The 23,456-nt window shown below is 41.2% G+C and overlaps 2 protein-coding genes across 2 annotated transcripts; both read right to left on the bottom strand.

Moving 5' to 3' along the window:
* Window positions 1–6,944: 6,944 nt before the first annotated feature.
* gjd2b (gap junction protein delta 2b) lies at window positions 6,945–10,996 on the bottom strand. Its single transcript, XM_032547996.1, has 2 exons — window positions 10,518–10,996; window positions 6,945–9,071 (listed from the first exon to the last, which is right to left on the bottom strand). Exons 1-2 carry the CDS (start codon window positions 10,586–10,588, stop codon window positions 8,228–8,230), a joined length of 915 nt encoding a protein of 304 aa, XP_032403887.1. The 5' UTR covers window positions 10,589–10,996; the 3' UTR covers window positions 6,945–8,227.
* A 5,041-nt stretch (window positions 10,997–16,037) lies between these two features.
* On the bottom strand, window positions 16,038–20,302 carry LOC116708901 (actin, alpha cardiac muscle 1). Its single transcript, XM_032547035.1, has 7 exons — window positions 20,155–20,302; window positions 19,405–19,543; window positions 18,873–19,197; window positions 18,207–18,368; window positions 17,717–17,908; window positions 16,399–16,580; window positions 16,038–16,316 (listed from the first exon to the last, which is right to left on the bottom strand). The coding sequence occupies exons 2-7, from the start codon at window positions 19,531–19,533 to the stop codon at window positions 16,173–16,175; spliced, it is 1,134 nt and encodes a 377-aa protein (XP_032402926.1). The 5' UTR covers window positions 19,534–19,543; window positions 20,155–20,302; the 3' UTR covers window positions 16,038–16,172.
* Between the last annotated feature and the right edge of the window lie 3,154 nt (window positions 20,303–23,456).

Here is a 23,456-nt window from a genome sequence, read left to right as displayed (position 1 = left end):
GTCTTCAAATCTGAAGACAATCTGAAGAATAGATAGGTACAGATCTGTTCAGTCCAATTATTTTTATATATTTGAGTTCATTTGTGTCATCATTCTATCCAGTGCAGTTAGATAAAAATAAGAATTTATTGTAGGCACAAATACAATCTAGTCAGCTTCTTTGTTTGAATGTCTGCATTTTTACCTGATACTACATGAAAGACATCAAGAGATGTCAAATATTAAAAGGGTGAGGTTTAAAAAGCAACTCAGACTGTAAGAATATGATAAACTGTTTATTAACATAAGAGAAATGTAGAAACCAGCACGAGGAAAAACAAAAAGCTCTAGTTTCAACATTAGATGGGTCAACCCTGGATGAAAGTAGGAAAAAGAGTTTTCAGTCTGATTACCTTCATGTCTTTCAGGCGATGTGGTCATGTTAGCTTCACTGTTGGTGTGCTTCTGCCTCAAGGTGAAGACTTCACTGACCTTTGTTCACTGACTTACAAACAAGTGACAGAAAAGAGCAAAAATGATCAAAACTGAAATAGTTTGGGCGTCTGCTAAAGATGGATCTTAATCATCATCAAGAAGAGATGTTGAAAAAAACTAAAGACTTCCCAATACATGACAATACCGTCTAAAGTATTTAAATATTTTAAAACCTTGCTATATTTTGTCACGTTACCAATACAAGTTTCAATCTGTTATATGACTTACAACAGATTTTGCAAGTGCCTGTGTTGGTAGTAAGTGTTTTTAAAAAACAGAAAAATGTTACAAATGTGAATTTTAGACTAGTATCAGGTGTTTGGTTTCATTCCTTATTCTTCTGGATATTCCAAACATTCAAGGTTTCAAGCAATTTGCAGTCACTTAGCAGATAAAACGTACTCACAGCACTCAACAGACAAGAAAGTGGGTGAAGCGCTGCCTGTTTCTGTTCTGCCCTTGGCCCTAAAATGACAACATTCGCCCTGCCGGGGTTAGCAAAAATGTCACTTTCCAGGATAAGTGTCAGAAGAAAGGGCTGAGGGTATCATAGTGAGTGTGTTCCACCCACGTTGTGAAATCCTAGGTTTCCCCTGGCATATAAATTTGAATTCATCCTTCAAAACAAAGATAGTATATGTTCCTTTGTTTTTTGCTTTCCATTTGTTTGCACTGAAAAAGCTTTTTTTTTTTTTTTTAAAGCAGCAGCCTTCCCACACATCTGGCTCCTATTCAAGAAATTTAGTCTTTTATTTTGCACCCACAAAATTCCCATAGGAGTCTTATGTTTTGGCCCTGAGTACTTCTGTATTCTTCATGTGCTACAGCATTTCAGTGCAGGTAATTTATACGTCTATTATTAAAGTAAATCTTCTGTCTGTCTTAGTACTCTTGCACTATGCTGCACTGCACCTCGTACATCAAGTGCAAGTCCAACTGGCCGGTGTACAGCTCTGTGTCCAATTAAGACTTGCCAGCCACTGATTTTTATTGGCTGTGTAATGGTGCAGAACTTAAACATTTATCAGGGTCGATGGGCCACATGTAGCAGCTACAAGCTATTAGGGGACTCAGAGGAGGTGAGCGAATGTGAAAAGTTTTAGCAAACTGTAAATATTCAAACTAACTGTCATCTGTTGGAAATTAAAATGTCCCAGGGAAGAAAAAAATCTGCTTTTTTCTGTTTGTTTTTTTGCTGCGGTGTGCATTAAAGATAAACTGCTTCAGCAGAAAGATGTAATGCAGCACAACAAAAGATGTTTACACACTTTTTAAAAATTTCTTTAGATTTTCCCTGGACCTTTATTAAAGTAGCTGCAGCATTTAAGAATTATTAAACTCCTGGAAGTTAAACCTTGGGCCTCATTGAGTTTCCCAAAAGAAAAAAAATAATCATCATAAGCATAGTGCCAAAGTAGACAGGAAGTAGCTTAGCAACAACAAGGTCATTGTTTAGGTGTCGCTATCACAGTCCCTGATCTCAGTCCTGTAGAAACTTTTCTGGCAGAACTGATAAGGTGTATAACAAGCCTGACTAAGTTATACCAGTTTTATCAAGAGGATGTCAAGAACTATTGTAAGTACCTTGTGAAATGATACCCAAAGTCTTTGTTCATAGCATAAAGTTTAAGAGACAAGTTTGTTTGTAAACTTCTAAATTTGAAGAAAGTAGTCATAAAAACTATCATTATTCTGTGATTTAGTAAACAGAAATATTTTTGGCCAACCTAAGTGAGTTTAAAGAAGTGAAAGTATTTAATCAAATCTAATGTCTGTTTATGAGGAACGATGATCTGTCTGTGTCTGTTTACAGTGGATGTGAATATCTGTTTTCAGCTGTGTGAAGGAGAAATAGCGTCTGCTCCTCTTTCTAATAGATTCACCCAGACTGACTCAATCCCTAATCTCCCTTACCTGTCTGGCAAATCAAAATAGGAATTCGCATTCATCACTTTTTAGGTTTGGGTGCATTGTGTCCTCAACCAGGTGCTGACTGTCCCGCTGCGAACCTCTGTTTGACAAATCTGAGTATAATCCACTAATGTTCTTAATCCGGGGGGCACATTAAAAAATGGATGAGAAATTAATCTGCTGTCAGGTCTGTCAGGTATATTCTGTCAGTGCTGGTGCTTATTTTCAACCAATTCCTTCTGGGTGAGCCAATGCGACCTAAACACCCGACCAAAATCAGTCTACCAAATCCCTCAGGATACCCTCTGTCAAATGTTCTCTTCTCTGTCCTTTTGTCCTTGTTTTGGAAAGATTTCATAAAAGTTGATGAATTTTGAAAACAAAGCAGCTGGAGCACAGATGAAATAAACAAAAAAAAAAAAGTTAGCTCTTCTGTGTCTCTGAGCTGCCATGAAGCACAGTGGTGAGGAGGAACAGGGTAATTGTGGCTTCAGATAAAGGGTCTATTTTCCAGCTACGCTGGCAGACAGAGGTTGAAACTTGCTCCCACTGTGTAAATGCGTTTCTGTGTCCTCCCCCACAAGGTCCCAAACATCAAATGTGTTTTGTTTCAGTTTTTGCCATATCTTTCTGTGCCATACCATTCTGTGCATACATCTTGCCATAAACAAACTAATTTCATTCCTTCCGGCTGGGTGGATCAAAAAGACCCATAGTTTGCTGGTTTTCTTTTTCTTCTTTCTTTTTTTTTTTTTGCTTTCCCTTTCAAGCTGTAATCTGTGCAAAAGGCTGAATTAAAGCAGGGCTCCCCTTGAAGGAAGCCCTCTCTGTTAAGATTAGAGAGTAGGTGAAAGAGGAAAAACAGGAATGATATGCCTGCTGTGTGGCAAAGGGATTGCTGGATGAACTGTCAGGTGAAACTTCTGAAGGTTTCAAGGAGAAAGTATGCGCAAAAACAGTTACAGTTTAAACAAGCTTGGTTCTGTGCAGAAAAAAAGTTATTTTAATATGATATGATTTAGTAGCACAAGTGAAATTAATAGAATTAATTATTTTTAATCTCGATTTGTAAAATTGTTGCGTCTTATGTCGACACAGCAATTTCTTGCAATGTACTGTAGTTCTCATTTGAAAACCTTGACATTTCTCTGCGCGTTGCTTCTTGTCAAAGGCGTTGTTTTACCGACCAAACACAATGCCTGTTGATAACAACTTCTTAACAAGATTTTTATCCTTGCATTCTTTCCCTGCCCTTTACTGTGTTCAGGATTCTATAAGGCCAGAGTTGTGGCGTGCATTTCTAGCAGTTGTCGTTGATGACACAATGCTCCACATCAGCAGCTCTGAGGTCTTCACAGAACAGCTGAATTTAGGGATTTGGTTGAAGAGTTAGGTGACTTCTGAATATAACTGTTTGCACAACATTTTAATTTGGGGTATCATATTAAACATGTCTGAATACAAATACATAACATTTATTTTATAACTTTTGAAGACTATCTTTTCCAACCAACCAATCCTTCCATCACAAGACTATATATTAATCTGGCTGGTCAAAGACATCACTTGCCCCAAAAATACATTGCAATTTGTGATTATGTTCTGACAATCATAATAACACAGAAAGTACAACCAATGACCTTGTAGCAGTGAAGCAAGCATTCTGACCAGTTTCCCACTGTACTGCACTAAATAAGATTTGTCACCCTAAAAAAAAGGTGGCACCTCTTTCTGCTACACACCAGAAAAGACTAGTTTATCCCAGTGTGTCATGACCTGCTCTCCAGACTGTCCTGAAAGGAACAAAAGGGACTCACAATATTATTTGTTAAGCTTAGTCGTCCATCTTACTATTCCTATAACAAGATATGTATATTTGTTCCTACAACAAATATACATATTGATCAGACAGCTTAGGCTTATTTTTTTTTAGGTTTCCTGTGTGATGTATATGACTGGTTTTGCCTTTCTTGAATATGTTTCAGAGCACCTCTTTTGCTGCATTTTCTGTATTAACAGTTGTTTAAATTTATTTCACAGTTTTTTTCTGTTGGCCTGGACTTTGTTTGAAGCCATTTTGTGACAGATTTACTTTCATGTGTCTGGTCCGTGGTCCTGCGGCACCACCCAACTCCCACAAGACTGCCATCCGGATGATATTCTGTCAACAATGTTTGGAATTTATTTCCCTCTCGTCGAAGGCCAGCTGTAAAGATCCAGAGGCTGCTCTAAATCATTATGCTCCTGCCACCATTCTTCACTACTGGGCTGATATTTTAGACTTAAAGTTTAAGCAGTTCACAAAATATTTACCTAGAGGCATAGTGGAGTCAAAGTGCTTTTGGCTTGGTTCTGGAAAGCCGAGGTGCGAGAGATAAACTCCTGGACGCTTGCTGTGTCATACATTGTGCACTTTATATATTTATTCATTTTTCTCTTTCTATGGTATGAATCTTATTTTGACCTAGTCATGCTCAACAGCCAATAAACTGTACTGTGGTAGAATCAGTTAATAAAACTCCAAGTGGAAACCTTTAATGTATTCTCAGGTTTCCAAAAGATTTCTTGTTGGCCGGGGGTAACATTAGTGCTAAAAAAGGAAGCTACTGCACTGCCATAAATACACACATTTAATAGAAAATAGGAAAACTCTGGATTTTAAATAAAACTCAAATCCAGATGCAGTCTGTCTATTTTTTTATTTATTTATTTTTTTGCTTACTGTGCCTCATCTTTCAAAATTCTGCTTATTTTGCTGCTTGAGCCTCTTCAAACCAACACCTGTCAGATTATATTTTTGAGACTTAAAAGCTAATAGTCCTACTCTTGGCTTTGATCTCTGCTGACCGGAAAATAACCTTACACCTTCCTGAAAGTCAGACAAGAGACCTTTATTTTTAGTGATAGGGTATCTGGAGCGTCTTAGGTGCCATTTTTAAGGTTTGTCCCCGTTTATGCTTATTTTGGTGCCTTTTTTTAAATTCAACTTTCAATGCATTTAAAACACAATATGAATACTTTAAAGGTTTTAATATTCCAATATTATAGTTTGCATTTGTATTTAAGTAATTTGATTCTACAACACTCCTTCAGATTTGCTAATCGGTCAGAAATCGGAATTGCCTAACTTTCATGTGCTGCACATTTATTCTTACTAACATGAACTAAAGTTGGCATTGTTATAACTGGGCTTGTTCCATTGTTCACATTCTGAATACTCCTATTCAGAATGTGAACAATGGAACAAGGTACTTTTCTTTTATACACCACATAATAATGGGAACACCTCTCTTTTAATGTGTTGATTTTTAACCTCTTTTGACCTGTAAAATATAAATTGACTTAAGAAAAACCCGAACTGGGAAAAGGATCTGTGGGCTTCTTGCCTCTCGTTTTCATCTTGCCATATCAAAATTGTTTACAGCCCTTTTGTAATGCAGTGATTGAAGTTTCCAAGGCATTCAGAAAAAAAGTGTAATTTTTTAAATAACTTCTATGTACATGATGTGATCACATTCTTCTTGATCTCTTGATTTTCATGTAATGCAAAGTCATCAGGATGCATAACTGGTTTCAGAAAATGTCCCAACAAGTTTGCTACTGCATGAATCCATTTGAATGTTTCAGAGAAAATGGCTGAGAATACAAGAACTAGAACAAGAACATTCTGGTTGCACTCTGGATAAACAACCTAATTTTGTGATAGTAACATATTATTCTTGAAACTGTAATTTTGTTCTACTGCATCCCACCATAGGCTGTTGACTTCATAGCTAATGAGGATGACAGGGTGCTGGTTCACAATGACAGTGATTAATAGGACTGCTTTCGTCTTCTTTTCTTTTTGAGTTCACGACAAAATCTCTGGTCCCTGCTGAGTTGGAGATGGATGTGCAGGTACAGCTGCTCTTTGATTTCTCCCAGCTTTGCAGAGTCATCTTTGCGAGGCGGGTGGGCAGTGAGGGTGGGGAGGGAGATGGCGTAGAGATGCCATCCTTCCCCCAGAACAACTATCAACAGCTTCAGATTTTTCATTTCATCTCCAAAGGTCTTCATTTCTTTCTCACATCTCTCCCCTTCCCTTTTTTTTGCGGTTATACAGCTGAACACTTTGTGTCTTATTATTTCTCCCCATCTTTTGTTTCTGACCTTCACAAGTAGCACAACGCCCTCTCCTCCTTTTGTTCTGGCTGCCTCCTTTGTCAAATTAAAGAGGATGGGATGAGCAAAGTGCACGTATTCAGAGGCATGATTAGCTGTTTGTTATCCCTGTAGAGTAGAGCACATTAATGTCACACTAATAGCCTGTGAATATACATTTAAGGGCTTGCGCTAGTTTAATGCATGCTGTGTTATCTCAGAGCAAAAGTATTGATGTGTCTCAAGGAAGCAGCACTAGAATTGCAACACATTGCAGAGTGGTGAGATTCTGCACCAGGTGTGTCCTGCAGTAGTGGGTGTGGCTAACATCTTCACTGCAGCAAGACACAACTTCCACCGGATACCTCTGTGATGAAAAGAAGCCACAGCAGGGAACACAAAGTACCGCACCGCACATGTTTCTGGTGTACACGAATCCCATTTTTATTTTCCACAGAAAAAAATATGTTTGTGGGTTTTTTTCTTCTTCTTTCTGGTTCAGAAGGTTACATTTAAAACCATTCTATGAAAAACTGTAGCACCAGAGCAGATTGTAATTGCCCATTCATTGACAAAAATTCAACTTTGTGCTTTTCTTTTCAGATTTGACCAGCTGTGATTGGAGGGAGACTTGTTATTATTATTATAAAAAAAAAAAAACTAGCACTTCATTTCTTTTCCCAGACATTTCCAAAAATAAAAGACAGGGGGAAAAAATCAGAATATCTTAATTTCTTCAGTCAAACCACAACAAATACATTTGGAGCAAACAAAAATAAATTGGCCAGTATTGAGCATAATCCAAGCAAGGAATCAGCTTTCATGATTATTATTATCATCAGATATTTATATATTTATATATATATATATCCATATGTATACATATATTTATAATTTATATAATGTCTATGTACAAGTATGGCACTTGATTACACGAAAAGCAAGAAAATAAACACTCACAAATAAAAGCAGTGGGCGCTTTGGTGTGTCTTAAATTAAGGAATTCACAGACGTTAGCATTTTGCAGCAAATTCACCAGATACTATTTTGCAAGTTATAGCTATAAAGCAATGGAATGGTTACATATGTTAAGGTCAGTGGTGCAACACAGGCAACAAAAACAAACAAGAAGAAAGAGTTGACCAAACTGATGTATTTTAGCTAAAAAGTAAGGATTTATATATATATATATATATATATATATATATATATATATATATATATATATATATGATGAGTTTATATAGGTCTGGTAGGAATATGCTATATTTTCCCTGTTTAATGGTGCCACATAAACGAAATATGGGTGGAAACAAATGTCAGCACATTTGGATACTATCAAGCTCTCATGTGTTCACCTCTTTTAGTGCAAGTTCTTCTTCTTCTTCTTCTTCTTTTGCAGTTGCTCTTTTCAAGTTCAGCCTAAGAAAGAGTAAATCTGCGAACACGTCAACATGGTCTCCACGTTTTAAGTAGAAACGTTACTTAAAAAGTTGCATCAGTGCATTAATAAAATAAGTAAAAGTAAACCAACGTGTGATCCACGTTCGTCTTGAAGTCCATAAAATATCACCAAATCAAACAGAAAATAAATAAAGTAAATAAATAAATCTGCCCACTCTTTAAAGTCATGACATAAGTGTTAGGCGTGCGGAGCTGTCCATCATGTCCATCATGGGTTGATTTTTTTTTTTTTTTTTTTTTACACGTATGCAGAGTCACTGGACTGCGTGCGGCCAAAGTTGGGCACGCTCATCCTCGGCAGGTCCTTGTTTCTGATCTCATAAATGGACTTCCGCCGGGCTTGCACGCCCCGCACGGCCGTCTTGATTTTCCTCCAGCCCAGGTGATTGAGTTCGGCCAGGTTCAGCACCACGCAGAACCCGCTGACCGCGAACATGAAGACCAGAAACACGGTCTTCTCCGTGGGCCTGGACACGTAGCACTCGACGTCTTTGATGCAGGGGTAGCGGTCACATTCGTACACGGACGGGACGTTGAACCCGTACAAGAAGTACTGGCCCACCAGGAAGCCTATCTCCAGCGCGTTTCTGAACACCACCTGGATGATGTAAAACCTGGAGATGCCCTCCTGACGCCTCATTTTGGACTTTGTAGTCCTCATGGCCGAATTTGGGATCTCCTTCACCTCCAAGCAGTCCGGCTCGGCTTCTTTGGTGGAGTTCTCAGTGTTCTGGAGTACTCCGTTCACAATGGTGTTCTTTATCTTTTTGCTTTCGTCTCGCTTCAGAGAATCTTGATCCTTATCCAGCGTCAGGTAGACCGTGGAGTACCGCCGCTCCTTCTGCTTGGCCGACTGGTGCACAGAGTACGTGATAAAACAGAGGCTAGGCGTGCACACCATGATGATCTGAAAAACCCAATATCTAATGTGTGAAATGGGGAATGCCTTGTCGTAGCATGCCTGGTTGCAGCCCGGCTGTAAGGTGTTACAAACAAACATGGTCTGCTCGTCATCATAGACAGTCTCTCCAACTATCGCTACGATTAGAATCCGGAAGATGACCACCACTGTTAGTAGGATCCTAAAAAGCAAGAAAACAAACACAACAATGTGAAAATATGTGCAATAAACGTTGTTAGTGCGGACGCGCTCGGATATGATCCAAGAGAGCTGCCCGGTGCTGAAACAGGGCGTTTTTTGAAAAAGAAAGGATCTTTACAATATATGTCGAAAGCAAACCAAAGATATCTAAAAAAAAAAAAGAAGAAAATGTGTATAAAATAAATAAATAAATATGTGCGTTAAATGTGTTCAATGTATGGGTGTTTGGATTTAACTTAAGGAGCTGTCTGTGGCTGAAACAGGGAGCTCTGATTAATGAAATTTGTCTTTACAGTAATGCAAAACGTAAAGCAAACACATCGACGGAAAACGAGAGAGTCCGACTTTAATTTAGGGATCTGTCCCCTGCAGGAGCAGGATCCCCTCCGAGAGAAGACAGGAGTTTCTTAAAATGTCATGTCGTGTCTTTTGATGCTAGAAACCAAGCAAACAAAACATTTTTGAAAACGGGTGCGAGTTGTTGGTATTCCGTGTTAGGAGCGCCCGGTTTTAAGTTAGTTCAACACCACTTGATTTGACATTGTCAAATGCTGAAACAGTACATTGTCAGCCAAAAAAAGTGCTTCTTTTAGTTCATATTTGTGTTTGTGAGCCTATAAAACAATAGAACAAACATAACCATGTGCCACTATGTGCACGTCTATGTGTTCAGAGTAGATGTTCCCTCAGCTGTGCCGGAGCTCTCGGATTTAATTTAGTGAGCTGTCCAGTGCTGAAACGGACGCTCTGCGAAAACAAACAAAAAAAAAACGTGTTTCTTACAAGAATACAAGAAGAGCAATGTGAAAATGTATCTTAACTGTTTGTTCAGTGTAGGAGCGCCCTTCTGCAATGTAAGGAGCTGTCCAGTGCTGGAACTGGTCGCTCTCTGAGAAATGCGTTTCTTACTATGAATGTCCGTGTGGTTGTGATTTAATGATCATGACACGTCAGCAATCGACGTTGCTGTGATTGTACCTGTGTGAGCATGCTAATGAAATGAGGCGATGTCTCTTTCTTGCCACCCTCCTCTGAGTGCATTACCACCACTCAAACTCAACGACCAGCCACCAAATGAATAAACGGATGAATGATCACATGGAACGGCTACACATGAATTTCAAGTTTAGGCTGTTTGACTTTGCAGCACCATCCCAGGTTCCTAAAAGACAGCTGTCATCTGAGCTGAGCTGTCTCGTTTAGGAGGAAGACAAAAAGGAAGCAAAAAAAAGAAGAAGACGAAGAAGATCTGGGGAACAAGACAAGAAAAATCCACAACACAGACACGAAGCATCACTGGACACCACGGCACAGACGATCCTGGAGCCACAACACAGAAACGGGGGACTGGGGTGCCATGCTAAAGACGATCCTGGAGGCTGCTGCGTTTCTTCGGTTTGTTCTTGGTTTTTGTAGATCATCTTACCTTCCTATCATAGTAGAGTGCTGCTGGACAGCAGCCTCCAGGAGCCTCTCTAGTATAGTCCATTCCCCCATTTCTGATCATCCGGAGGAGACGACGATACAAGGGCACTCTGGTCAAATCCCTCCAAAAAAAAAAAGCACCCGGCTTAATTTCCCCGCTCGGCCTCTCTCTGTCTCCCGATGTTCTTACACTCCAGAGCGTCCAAAACCAGCTAAAAAACGCATCCGTCACTGGATGCTCCTATACCGTCCCCGTCCCCCCCTTCTGTCTCGCTTCGCGCTATCTGGTTGGTTATGAGCTGAGAGCGCAGCGCCAGTGAGCGTCCTGCTGTGTGTGCCGAGCGCTCCCACAACGCTGCCACACTGTTCCTTGTCATGAGACTCCGAGGGCTGATTACTGTAAGCCCTCCTATTTTCGATCTTCAGATCAGGTTGATTGGCTGCGCGCTGTGTCTGGATGGAGGCAGGTTGGATTTAATGTCTTGCACCGTTAATCCGCCTTTAAGTAGTATGCACGCCCCCCCCCCCCACACACAAACGCATACACAGGCACAAACGCGCACGCGCACACACGCACACAACACCCTTCTATGCGTCACGTACACAAAGACAAGTCGGTGTAGCTCCACCTGGAGTGCCACGGTTTCTGACTTTTGTTTTGTATTTGTATCCAGCTCACATGAACCAGTACTTTGTAGGTGTCAGGATCTGTGTTTTCTGTGTTCATTTAGAGTTTTTTGTGTCCTTAAGTCTCTTCGTTGTCCTGTCCTCCCCTTGATTAGTTCCCAGGTGTTTCTTGTTCCCTGATTACCCCCAGTGTATTTAGTGTCACCTGTGTGTCTGTTCTTTGTCGGGTCCTCGTCTACCAACAGTCAGTCGTTTGTTTGTTCCTTCATGTCCATTCGTGTACCTGTGCTACCAGTGCTGAGCTTTGTTTTCCCGCTCTGCTGTGCTGACAGGGTTTTGGACTGGTTTGAATATTCAGACATATTCATCATTAAAACCATTAATTTACCACATCCTGGGTCTACAGCGTCTGCCTCACCACTCTCACCACCCGCACTTCATGACAGTAGGACCCGACCAGGAAGTACGGTGAGGCACGCCTTGTTTTTTACAACATGGACCCAGAGATCTTGTGGACAGCCGTCGAGGACTATGTAGCGGTGGTGGCAAGCCCGTACTCAGCCCATCGGCGGCTGAACACATCCATACGCCTGGTCCTCCTGCTGGATCAGTGGATCCCGCGACTCCCGCATCTGGGACTGGCGGAATTACAACAAGAGGCAGAGTGGCAATTCCAGACAGCAGCGGCCGTGCTGAAAGGTAACCCTCTGCCTCCCAAGCCGCACAGTCTCTCCGCCAGCCCAGAGCCCGCTCCAGTTCCGGGACCGGCACCTCCAGCCGGCGATTCAGCCGGCGTTCCAGCCGGCGCACCCGAGGCCGTTTCAGCCGGCGTTCCAGCCGGCGCACCGCAGGCCGAATCAGCCGGTGTTCCAGCCGGCGCACCCCAGGCCGCCCGGAGACAGCGACGTGAGCCGCCGGTGGACCCGGCCCCTCGTCGCCTTCCGGAGCTGTCACCTCCGCTGCCGGTTCCCAGGCTCCGCTGCGGCTCGCCCCCGCAGCCGGTTCCCAGGCTTCGCTGCGGCTCGCCCCCGCAGCCGGCCCCGAGGCTCCGCTCCGGCTCACCTCCAGCCGGCGCACCCGAGGCCAAATCAGCCGGCGTTCCAGCCGGCGTTCCTTCCGAGACTCCCAGTGTTCCTTCCGAGACTCCCAGTGTTCCTTCCGAGACCCAGACCCCCAGCGCTCCGACTCAGACTCCCTGTGTTCCTCCAGAGACTCCCTGTGTTCCTACCGAGACCCAGACCCTCTACGTTCCTTCCGAGACCCCGACTCCCGAGACCCTCTACGTTCCTCCTGAGACCCTGACCTTCTGCGTTCCTCCTGAGACCCTGACCTTCTGCGTTCCTCCTGAGACCCTGACTTCCAGCGTTCCTCCTGAGACCCTGACCTCCTGCGTTCCTCCTGAGACCCTGACCTCCTGCGTTCCTCCTGAGACCCTGACCTCCTGCGTTCCTCCTGAGACCCTGACCTCCTGCGTTCCTCCTGAGACCCTGACCTCCTGCGTTCCTCCTGAGACCCTGACCTCCTGCGTTCCACCCGAGACCGAGACTCCCTGCGTTCCACCCGAGACCGAGACTCCCTGCGTTCCACCCGAGACCGAGACTCCCTGCGTTCCACCCGAGACCGAGACTCCCTGCGTTCCACCCGAGACCGAGACCCCCAGCGTTCCGACCGAGACCCCCTGTGCTCCACCAGAGACCCTGCCTCGGGGGGCTCGTCGTCGCCGTCTGTGGGCGGCCCCCGGGACTCATCGCCACCTCCAGCGCCGCGGACGGCCGCCGGACCGCCTCCGTGGTTCCCACCTCCAGCGCCGCGGACGGCCGCCGGACCGCCTCCGTGGTTCCCGCCTCCAGCGCCGCGGACGGCCGCCGGACCGCCTCCGTGGTTCCCGCCGCCGCGGACGACCGCCGGACCACCTCCGTGGTTCCTGCCTCCTTTGCCTCCGCCCACCCTGTGGGTAGTTTTTTGTTTGTTTTTGGACTCTTGGCCCTTCTTGTGTTTCCGCCCACGATGGTGGGTTGTTTTTTGTTTTTCTGGACTCTGGCCCCCCGTCCAGCGCCCCTCCGCCCACCCTTGTTGTGTTTTTGTTTTTTCTGGACTCTGGCCCCCCGTCCGGCGCCCCTCCGCCCACCCTTGTTGTGGTTTTTTTTTTTTGGGCGTCTGGTAGCCGCCCTTGAGGGGGGGGTACTGTCAGGATCTGTGTTTTCTGTGTTCATTTAGAGTTTTTTGTGTCCTTAAGTCTCTTCGTTGTCCTGTCCTCCCCTTGATTAGTTCCCAGGTGTTTCTTGTTCCCTGATTACCCCCAGTGTATTTAGTGTCACCTGTGTGTCTGTTCTTTGTCGGGTCCTCGTCTACCAACAGTCAGTCGTTTGTTTGTTCCTTCATGTCCATTCGTGTACCTGTGCTACCAGTGCTGAGCTTTGTTTTCCCGCTCTGCTGTGCTGACAGGGTTTTGGACTGGTTTGAATATTCAGACATATTCATCATTAAAACCATTAATTTACCACATCCTGGGTCTACAGCGTCTGCCTCACCACTCTCACCACCCGCACTTCATGACAGTAGGCTACAGTTTTTTGGGGGTGTGTCTCTGCAAGCTTTACACATCTAAAAAAAAACCTCAGTTTTGAAATCTTTTCACCAATTTCCATTCCTGCTTGCGCTTTAACATATACATTTAATTTAATGTGAACTATTTCATCATAACGAATGTGCATTTCACTCATCTTTGACCTTTGACCCAGCTGCTTTAAACTTGTTCTCAGCCAGGATTGCCCCATATTTAGCTCCATCAGTCTTTCCATCAATGCTAAACCAGCTTTTCTATCTCTATTCAAGATAAACATGTTCACAGCATGATGCTGCCACCACCGTGTGTCACCATTGGAATAGTGAGGTTAGTGTGTTGTACTGTGGGAGTTGTCTACCACACATTGTGGAGTATGATGTTAACTGTTACTTCATCTGACCAGAGCAGACTCTTCCGCATCCTGTTTCCCTTACATGGCATGTAACAAACTTTGATCAGGACAATTTGTTGTCTAATTTTCACTAATAAACTGATGGACTGTATTTTATCGTGAGACTAAAAATAGTCGAGTACTCATGACATATAGGCTGCCAGTACAAGACACTGCATCGCTGGCACAGGATTTAATGTGGCCTTAATTCTAAATAAATAATGTTACAAGTCATCAATCAGGAAGGAGGATTGTTCTTTTAAAAGTTTACAGTAAATGGGAAATTGTTTATCAAGATTTTGAGATACTTGTGCAAAAAAAGTAACACAAGCAACAAAATACACCGTTAAAAAATCTGCTGCAATAAGTGATGGCTATCAATGTATATATGTCAAAATATAGAAGTCTTCTTCATTTGTTTACAACTAGTACACATATAAAGAAGAATGTAAAAGTCTCCTTTTAAATCACTATGAAACTTTTAAATGAAGTGGTGGGAAAGTTATCTTGGGGTCCCCCTTCCTGTTTTTCCAGCATTAGGCACTTGCTCAGTTTGCTTATGCAATGTCCCAGCTTTCGATATAAGAATTCTTTCCAAAAAATATATATATATAAATGTACAGTATATATATATTGTTCTATTTTTACTCAACATTTGAAACCCATGGAGTCGACTCTCGGCTAAATGGAGCCTCTCCTCTCTTTCTGGTAGAGAAAACAGCTCCCTCTTTTGCCCAGAGGTATCCCTCCCTATGTCACAGGCTGTTGGCCCGGATGGCAGAGCTGTTGTTTCCACCTCGAGCAAAGATGACGCTGTGGATACAGTGACAGAGTGAAAGTACCATCCAAGTTGTTAATCACTTTATGAAGTGGCCTGCTTGCCTCTCTGCCTCTCTGCGTCTCTCACTGAAGTCTGAAAATAGAAGCAAAATATGATACTTTGCTCCATATAACACCCAGAGAATGTAACTTATCATGCTGCACTGGGCTTACTCTAATGAAGTGTGTATTCAGTGTGCTTGTCTTTTCACCGCAGGTTTAGTTGGACCATCCGTCAGCTCTGGTATTTAAAGCCCGTCAAGATTCGAAAGCCTACCTTTGTAAAAAGCTGCATTGTTAAACTTTCATTTGTAAGGGGCTTTTGGTTGAAGCACCTGCCAAATGTATGAAAATCAACATAAACTGAACGATGGAAAAATTAGATTTTTTATGTGATGAGTCTCCCTAAACTTTAATTCAAAAGAAAAACATAATCTCGTGTATCGTCATCTCTCCATTTGAAACAACCTATGATGTTCTTATTTTGTGGCACATACATAAAGTTTTGAAATACCAGCAAAGTTTATTTTAATATCAGATTTAATTCTATTACTAATGTGGAATCTTCTTTTAACATAAGCTAATCTATGAAAAGTGGGACTTTCTTTTTAAAGACAGGCTTTAATTTGAAAGTCCAAACTTGCTGATCACTATAAAACCTACTTTGTTTATATTTCTGTTTTATAGCTTTATTTTTAAAACCTTAGCACATCTGGTTTAAATCCTTAAGAAATTTAGATTATTTTTAATTGGAATTTTGAAACTCATCTATGATCATTACAACAGAAGCGATAACAATACAAATATTATTATATTAATAACAGCATTAACTGCAATAATAATTCTAAGCATTATTCTTGTTCGGAATATTAAGAGTAATATTATTATTGCTGCCATTGTTCAGTTTCTTATTTGCTTTGTTCAATCCGGGGTTAGGGGTCACGTGACCCAGTGTTGTCACTAAATGAATGTTTCTCATGAGGTGGCTGATCCTCTTCTCTCGCTGTAATCTTTTCTAATTCAAATCTTCAATAACCTTTACTCAGCCATCACGTGAGGAAAGGACAGAGCTCAGAGAGCCACTGCTGCCCAGGGTCAAGAGAAAAAACAAACAAACAAATTCTTAAAAATGATTTATTTTGAAATATATACATATCCTGTTATAAATTCCAAATACATAAACATAGACTTTGACAAGATATAAATTGCTGGGAAGATAATAGAGGATGGTTAGAGAAAGAAAATAAAGTTCCTCAGAAGCACTTCCTGTGGACTATAGACGGTCCGGCCTCATCATATTCCTCCTTACTGATCCACATCTGCTGGAAGGTGGACAGAGACGCGAGGATGGAGCCACCAATCCACACAGAGTACTTCCTCTCAGGGGGGGCAATAATCTAAACCAAAAAACACATTTATGATGATGCGAACCTGCCCAATCTAATATATAACGAGACATTTTGCAGAGAGTTGAATTACCTTGATTTTCATGGTGCTGGGGGCCAGAGCAGTGATCTCTTTCTGCATGCGGTCAGCAATACCAGGATACATGGTGGTCCCACCAGAGAGGACGTTGTTGGCGTACAGGTCCTTACGAATGTCGATGTCACACTTCATGATGCTGTTGTAGGTAGTTTCATGAATACCAGCAGACTCCATGCCTGTGAACGGAAACAGCTGAGTGTATTTTGGAATCATCTGTAGCAAGAAACATGCCACCATCAGCTGTCAGGACAGGTGCTGAATGGGATAGCTCCACTAACAGCTGCAAACATAAATCAAATGGCTGCTTGTATTGTCATGGGACGGCATATCTGAGGTGGATAACCTGTGATCTTTAACTGAAGACAGCCGTGCTCTGGATCCTATAAACGGAAAGTTCTTAAAAACTAACATTTAGCATTTCTAATGAAGAATCACTTTAAAATTAGGTAAGTAAACAAATGTCACACCAGCTCAGACTTTACATGAATTTAAAAAAAAAAAAGATGTTTTGCTTCTTCTTGATCCTTGATGTAGAAAATATAGTTTTCTACTCAGGGCACCATTGTTTGGGGTGCATACGACTGAAATGCAAACGAGTTAGCTGCATTTCAGTCTATGGAAATAAGCACTTCCCTGTGGTGCGCATGGTGAAAGCAAAGAAAGAAAAAGTTGTTCATATTGAACAGCTACTTTAGTGTTTTTGAGAGCAGTAGGATAAAATCATCTCTTTTGCAAAATTTTACATAATTAGACATGTCACTTGTCAAATGAATACTAACCAGAGATATCTGAGCACAGCTTAAGACTGATTTTTTCCTCTTTGTGAAAACTAACAAAGAACATTTCCAACTAGTTTTGGACATGAGGGTCACCTCGGATAGAGACAACTGTGAAAAGCACAGATTATGGGTGTTTCTAAATACATTTTGATACTTGTAAAATCTCTAGCTAGAAAAGGGGACCTTTCTTAAACTGTTTTGAAATGAAGGTATCCTTTCACCTTTAATTTTTATTTTCAGATTACTTGCAAATTTGTTTTAGAGAAAAATAGAGTAGAGAGAGAGGGGCGTGGCGTTGCCATGGGAATTCATATGTTGGGGTGCACACACGGCAGAAGAAAAGAAAAGAAAATTCATACTACAAACAAACACTGTTTCTGAATACAGTATCTAATAATCTATCTGGTTTCAAGTTATACAATTTCTAAATTATTATTGCTAAGCCACTCACTTTGTTCACTATTCAGCTGATCACAGAATATGTTGGTGATATTAGTATGGGTGTTTGGATGTTTAAGTGCACGTTTACACACCAATAAAGGAGGGCTGGAAGAGGGTCTCTGGGCAACGAAAACGTTCGTTCCCGATGGTGATAACCTGGCCGTCGGGCAGCTCGTAGCTCTTCTCCAGGGATGAAGAGGACGCTGCGGTGGCCATCTCGTTTTCAAAGTCCAGAGCCACGTAGCAAAGCTTCTCCTTGATGTCGCGCACAATCTCACGCTCAGCTGCAGATACGCAGACATTGATCATTTTAAAAGTTGTCAGACAATTATTAATCATTAAAGCAAAGCTTTGATTAAAACACTCTAAATCTTTTCCGCTCTACTTGCTTAATAGCTAACTATTTTTGAATTTTCTTCAAAGAGCATTTGACATTTCATTAAGATAATTCATTGAACAGTTAAACAATTTTATTTTGAATTTATTTTACTTGGCCATTTTTGTTCATCTAGACTGTTTAAATAAGATGCCTCATGTTGTCATTTGTTAGATCTGGTGCTTTTTTTTGGAATTAAGACTCACCAGTTGTGACAAAAGAATATCCTCGCTCTGTTAGGATCTTCATGAGATAATCTGTGAGGTCACGACCAGCCAAGTCCAGGCGCATGATGGCATGAGGAAGAGCGTAACCTTCATAAACCGGTACATTGTGGGTTACACCATCACCAGAGTCCAGGACAATACCTGCAACCGATGACCAAAGGTCATAGTCATATTTCATTTCACAAATCACTATCTGTCTTTTAAAGGACCGTTAATCTTTTACTCATCTTTATCTGTTGTGTATATTTATGTATGTCATATTTATTCAGTGGACATATCTTAAAGGTCGAAGCAGCAATTGTGAAATGCTGTCCAGATTCAATGTGAAACACTAAAATGTATTATTATTTTTTGAATACTGAATAAAAGTTTTAAAATGGATACCAACATCAGGACTTTTAACCAGCTGTGATATACAGCCATATTCCTTCAGAGCTTATACTGCGCACAGCACAAGAGTGTGTAGTATAATCTAGCAAGACGTAGAAATAAACAATTAAATGTCAAATAGTCGAGGAGAGCTTCAGGGCCAACAGTGCCCCCTCCGCCCCCGATTATGCTGCCCTGGGAGATGAGCCAAATTTCTAATGTCAGAAGTGTCACCGTCTCTGTGAATAAAAAGCACAGCTGAAAATTCAGTCATACCTGTGGTTCGCCCAGATGCATACAGTGACAGCACGGCCTGAATGGCCACATACATGGCGGGGACATTGAAAGTCTCAAACATGATCTGAGTCATCTTTTCTCTATTGGCCTTTGGGTTGAGAGGGGCTTCTGTGAGCAGGGTGGGATGCTCCTCAGGGGCAACCCGCAGCTCATTATAAAACGCATGGTGCCAGATCTTCTCCATGTCATCCCAGTTTGTGATGATGCCGTGCTCGATGGGATACTTCAAGGTCAGGATACCTCTTTTGCTCTGGGCCTCATCTCCGACATATGAGTCCTTCTGGCCCATACCAACCATGACGCCCTAAATATGACAAACATGAGAAATAGGAAGTGATGTGTTTGAGTCCTCATGATGCGAAACAAAACCGTACTTCATTGTGTGAGCACAGAAATGAGGACTATGCATGGATTATGAACTTGTTTTGCACAACTTTACTAGTTTCTGCTGTGTAATTATTCAAGTTATGAGTTTTTTTTGTCTTTGCATATGTTGAATAGTTTTCTTTACCTGGTGACGTGGGCGACCAACGATGGAAGGAAACACGGCTCGTGGTGCATCATCTCCTGCAAACCCGGCTTTCACCAGACCCGACCCATTATCACACACCAGAGCAGTGGTCTCTTCATCATCACACATCTTGTCAACTCTGAAACACAAAGGGCAGCATGTAGCCACAATTTAGCCAACTGGAATAGAACCATGTTTGTGATTTATAGCTCTATTTTCATCAGAGACACAAAGAATCATTATTGTAAAAAGAAAACGTTGGATTTAACATATTTGTTCAGAATCCAGATCTGAAAATTCAAACAGAAAAACATAAAACATTTCCATATCTTAAGAATATCTTCTTTAAATCTTATGTAATGTTCACATTTTTTGAGAAACAGAAATTTTAGCTGTAAAACATATTCATCACAATGCATCAAAAGTCAGTCTTTGTCTTATGAAGCTAAGATTACTTATAAAATCCACCATTCGACGTTAATATGATTTGTTGAGAAGGACCAATAGTAGACTACTTAAATAAAACACTAGTGCATAAAAGGCTAGTGTTTGTCAATCTTTTAAAAGTTTAAAGCCTGCAGCCCTCAGGTCAGTACAACAGGATGATCCAGCGCAGTCAGAAGATCGCAAACAAGCTAACTGAAAGTGGAATCACTGCTATTTTATATTAAAATCCGTCACCCACTTTATTGTAACAAAAAAACCCAAATATATAATCATTTAGTATGAGCCAGTCGTGTTGATACTCACCAGATTAGTAAGTGGGGGCCAGACTCTGAGTACGAAAACAAGAGGTGTTGAGACATCATGGCCAGACGATTTATACCACGAAGAAAGGCCCTGGAGGCCAAGTAGTGTGACCCCCATCTCTATATTTGGAAGCCAATTGCTCCCATTGTCAACAACCGCTCCATGAATGGCATCACTAGGAAAGGGAACTCCCCAGTGGACATCTGTGCCTGCAAACCATATATGGAAGAGGGCAATGAGGTGGGCGAGACAATGACAAACCTGCCTTTGATCTTTTACCTACTGATGAGTCATTGTATCATTACTGGGAAACCTCAGTATGTCCATGATAGGTAAGACATAGTCACATGTTTCTAATTTCCATTTCATATTTTGTAATAGTCCAAAAATGCTGTTTATTTTAACTAAATCAGGAAGAATAAACTTAACAGAGCAAGCTAAGAAGCTCCTGACATGAAACATGTAGTAAATCCATTGCTTTGTTTTTTGTTTTAGTTTTTGTCTTTGGACTGTCAAGACACATGCGAGCTGACAGTGCCAAACAGAGAGACCACTTGTTCCTCCAGCTGCTGTCAGCAGACGATTGACTTGCCCCCCAACCACCACCCCATGCCCATTTTGATTTTCTGCAAAGACAGCGAAGCTTTCATGCAGACAAAACATCCCTTCTCTACTGTAGTGGGATTTCAGTTTCAGCCCAGAACAGTTTTGGTTCTACAATGAGATCAATGTGTATGCATGTATTCCACAAGCAAGTGCAGGTTATATGGGTTATGTTTGGACATGTCATAGGGATTCTGCAAGGAAATTTACTCACAAAGTAAATCACATATTTACTTACTATTAGCTTCTCTTAATATAATAAGCTGTAGTGGAGGGCAATTAAGATACTCAAAATTCCTATATATCTATTGATCTGTCCGTTAATCAATCTATCTTTATATCTTATCCTTAAAGGGTCATTTAGTAATATTAGTTGTAGTCATCTGGTGCCCAACTCCAAGGGTCAGTAACTGAGATAGGGTACCCTGATTACCAATGCTTTACAGAGCACAGAAACACACAACCTACACACACTCATACCTAAGGGAGACTTAGCCTAACAGTCTAAGTCTCAAGACCTAACAGTCTTTGTTTCTTTATTTTTGGACTGTGAAAGGAAGCCTTAGTACCCAGAGAAAACTCATTTATGCAAGGGGACAAAGACACCAACATTTCTCTTCAAAGACACTCCAAACAATCAGAAGGGGAACTTGAACTTCATCTTTTTTTTTTGTTTTTGCTCAAATTAATTCTCTATATGTGAAAAGTGCCAGAGATAAAAACATAAACATTTGCAAATGTAATTGAGACAAAAGACAGTCCTACAAAAGAATTTTATTTGAAGGTGCTTTAAACATATTTGTTTGTTAAAAATTTTGTAAAAACTCCAAATCAGTTATTATTTTACATCAGCAAAAAAAAAAAAAACAGAAAATTGAAAAATAGGTCAAACTAATCTTTTTCTTTTTGTTGTTTTTACTGAAAAAAGACTTGTTCCGGCATTATTAAAGTATTTGTTTTTGGGTAAAAATGTATATGGTCTAAAACATCATGTGCAGCTTTGGAGCCACAGGTTGCAGACCTTTGGTTTATACTGTCAATGTGGCAAAACTCAGCTTGAGTTAGATAATGTAATTCAAGCTGAAATTTACCGTAGTATGGCTTTAATGTGACACGGGATAAATATAGTAGATTTTCTATAATTATAGACCCCCACAGGTGAATCAAAAGTAACCTTGGTAGTGTTTATTGTTTGCAAGTTCCCAAGTCTGAGTAAAAAAGGAGCATCTCATGTAGTGACATGCCGCATATTCTTTCTCTAATCCCACACAGACGGAAAAGAAGAAGACACTGAAAATGACATTGCCGGTTTACTCGCATCAGACAGAGAGCAAAACTCTGAAGGCTGTGAAATAACACTGGCTAAAAGCAGTGGATGGTCCCTCCACAAGGAGGACACGACAAAAGGGCACAGCGAGCCATGAATCATATGCTGCTGTCAACCGACCCCAAGCCATAACCCTCCACTGTGTGACTCTTTGTTTGGCTCTTATGTAATGAATTTTAGGCAGTGGTCTGCTTTAAGCGTCCTTTTGCCCCAGTATTCAAACATTCCTAACATTTTTTGACCATATCTCATTTAGGGCTATGGATAGAGAGAAACTGCCTTTGAGTTTATTGTGAAAGCTAAAAAGGACAATGGAATTTATTTATTTATTTATTTTTTTGCCTTTTCTGCAGATTTTAAAATTCAAATTGCACAATAAAAACAATAACAGACACAAAAAAGGGCATATTATCAGAAAATGTTCTTCTGTTCCCAGTGAACACAGAGGTGTGAAACTGCCTGTGTTAAACTTAGGGTTTCTAGAGGGTTGCTCAGATCTCGTAGTGTGACTTTCACTCTATCGTTTGCTACTGAGATTAAATCACAGTGGCACAATCACTCTACCACTCACGAGCCCTCAGGAGATCAGCTTCATTACTCAGCAGAAGAGATGAGATAATAAGGAACAAACTGTCGAAAACAAAAAGCATATTGATTGTCTATGGGAATTTTGCGTCTTAATCAGAGGAAAAAAGCCATTCCAAGAACCCCGAGGGGAAGTCATTTGCAAGGCTTTGTGCTCTAGTCAATAACATGCAGACATATTGGAATGTGCCTGTACCAGATTGTGGCATTTAAGTTGCCCATCAAAAACTCACTCAATACTAATGTTCTGTAAGGATTTTCTTTTTTTATTTCAACTTGTCTGCTTCATTTATAATGATTGAGGGGGCATTTAAAGGTCAGAGCAGATGGAAGGCAAGGAAAACGCTCTGTGGAAACTGGGTTCCCTTGTTCTGGTTGCTACAATAAATAATGAGTGACAAGCTGTTGGTTTTTCCTAAAGTCTTGCATGAAGTACCTCAAAGGAGTACAAGGCTCACATCGCTGTTACTGTCTCTGCAGCGACTCTGCAAACGTTGACATGTACAGTATGCTATAGCTAACTGCAGAGAAAGCGAGATTCGTTTTCAAATGAATGCATGGTTTTTATGTTTGATGCTTATTCAGATATGCCACACACATTTTTTGTTGACCACATGAGTAAAGGAGAGCTGGTTTTAGATGAGATGTCACATTACAACCACAGTTTTTAATGTATTTTATTGGGTTTATGTGGCAGACACAACTGTACAGTGAGAGACAAAGCAAACAAACTAAAAATCTGAAAAGTGCTATATGCATTTGTATTAAGTCCCTCCTCGGTATACTG

The sequence above is a fragment of the Xiphophorus hellerii genome, chromosome 19 (genome assembly GCF_003331165.1).
Source record: "Xiphophorus hellerii strain 12219 chromosome 19, Xiphophorus_hellerii-4.1, whole genome shotgun sequence".
NCBI lineage: Eukaryota > Metazoa > Chordata > Actinopteri > Cyprinodontiformes > Poeciliidae > Xiphophorus > Xiphophorus hellerii.
The sequence above is the reverse complement of the archived record's forward strand: the minus strand, read 5'-3'. Positions and strand labels throughout refer to the sequence as shown.

Coding starts and splice junctions, on each gene's coding strand:
- gjd2b (XM_032547996.1), bottom strand. CDS start 10,588: ATGGGGGAATGGACTATACTAGAGAGGCTCCTGGAGGCTGCTGTCCAG. Junction 9,072..10,517: donor CACTCTACTATGATAGGAAG/GTAAGATGATCT, acceptor CTTGCTTTTTAG/GATCCTACTAACAGTGGTGG.
- LOC116708901 (XM_032547035.1), bottom strand. CDS start 19,533: ATGTGTGATGATGAAGAGACCACTGCTCTGGTGTGTGATAATGGGTCG. Junction 17,909..18,206: donor ATATTCTTTTGTCACAACTG/GTGAGTCTTAAT, acceptor GCGTATCTGCAG/CTGAGCGTGAGATTGTGCGC. Junction 16,317..16,398: donor CCAGCACCATGAAAATCAAG/GTAATTCAACTC, acceptor TTTTTGGTTTAG/ATTATTGCCCCCCCTGAGAG.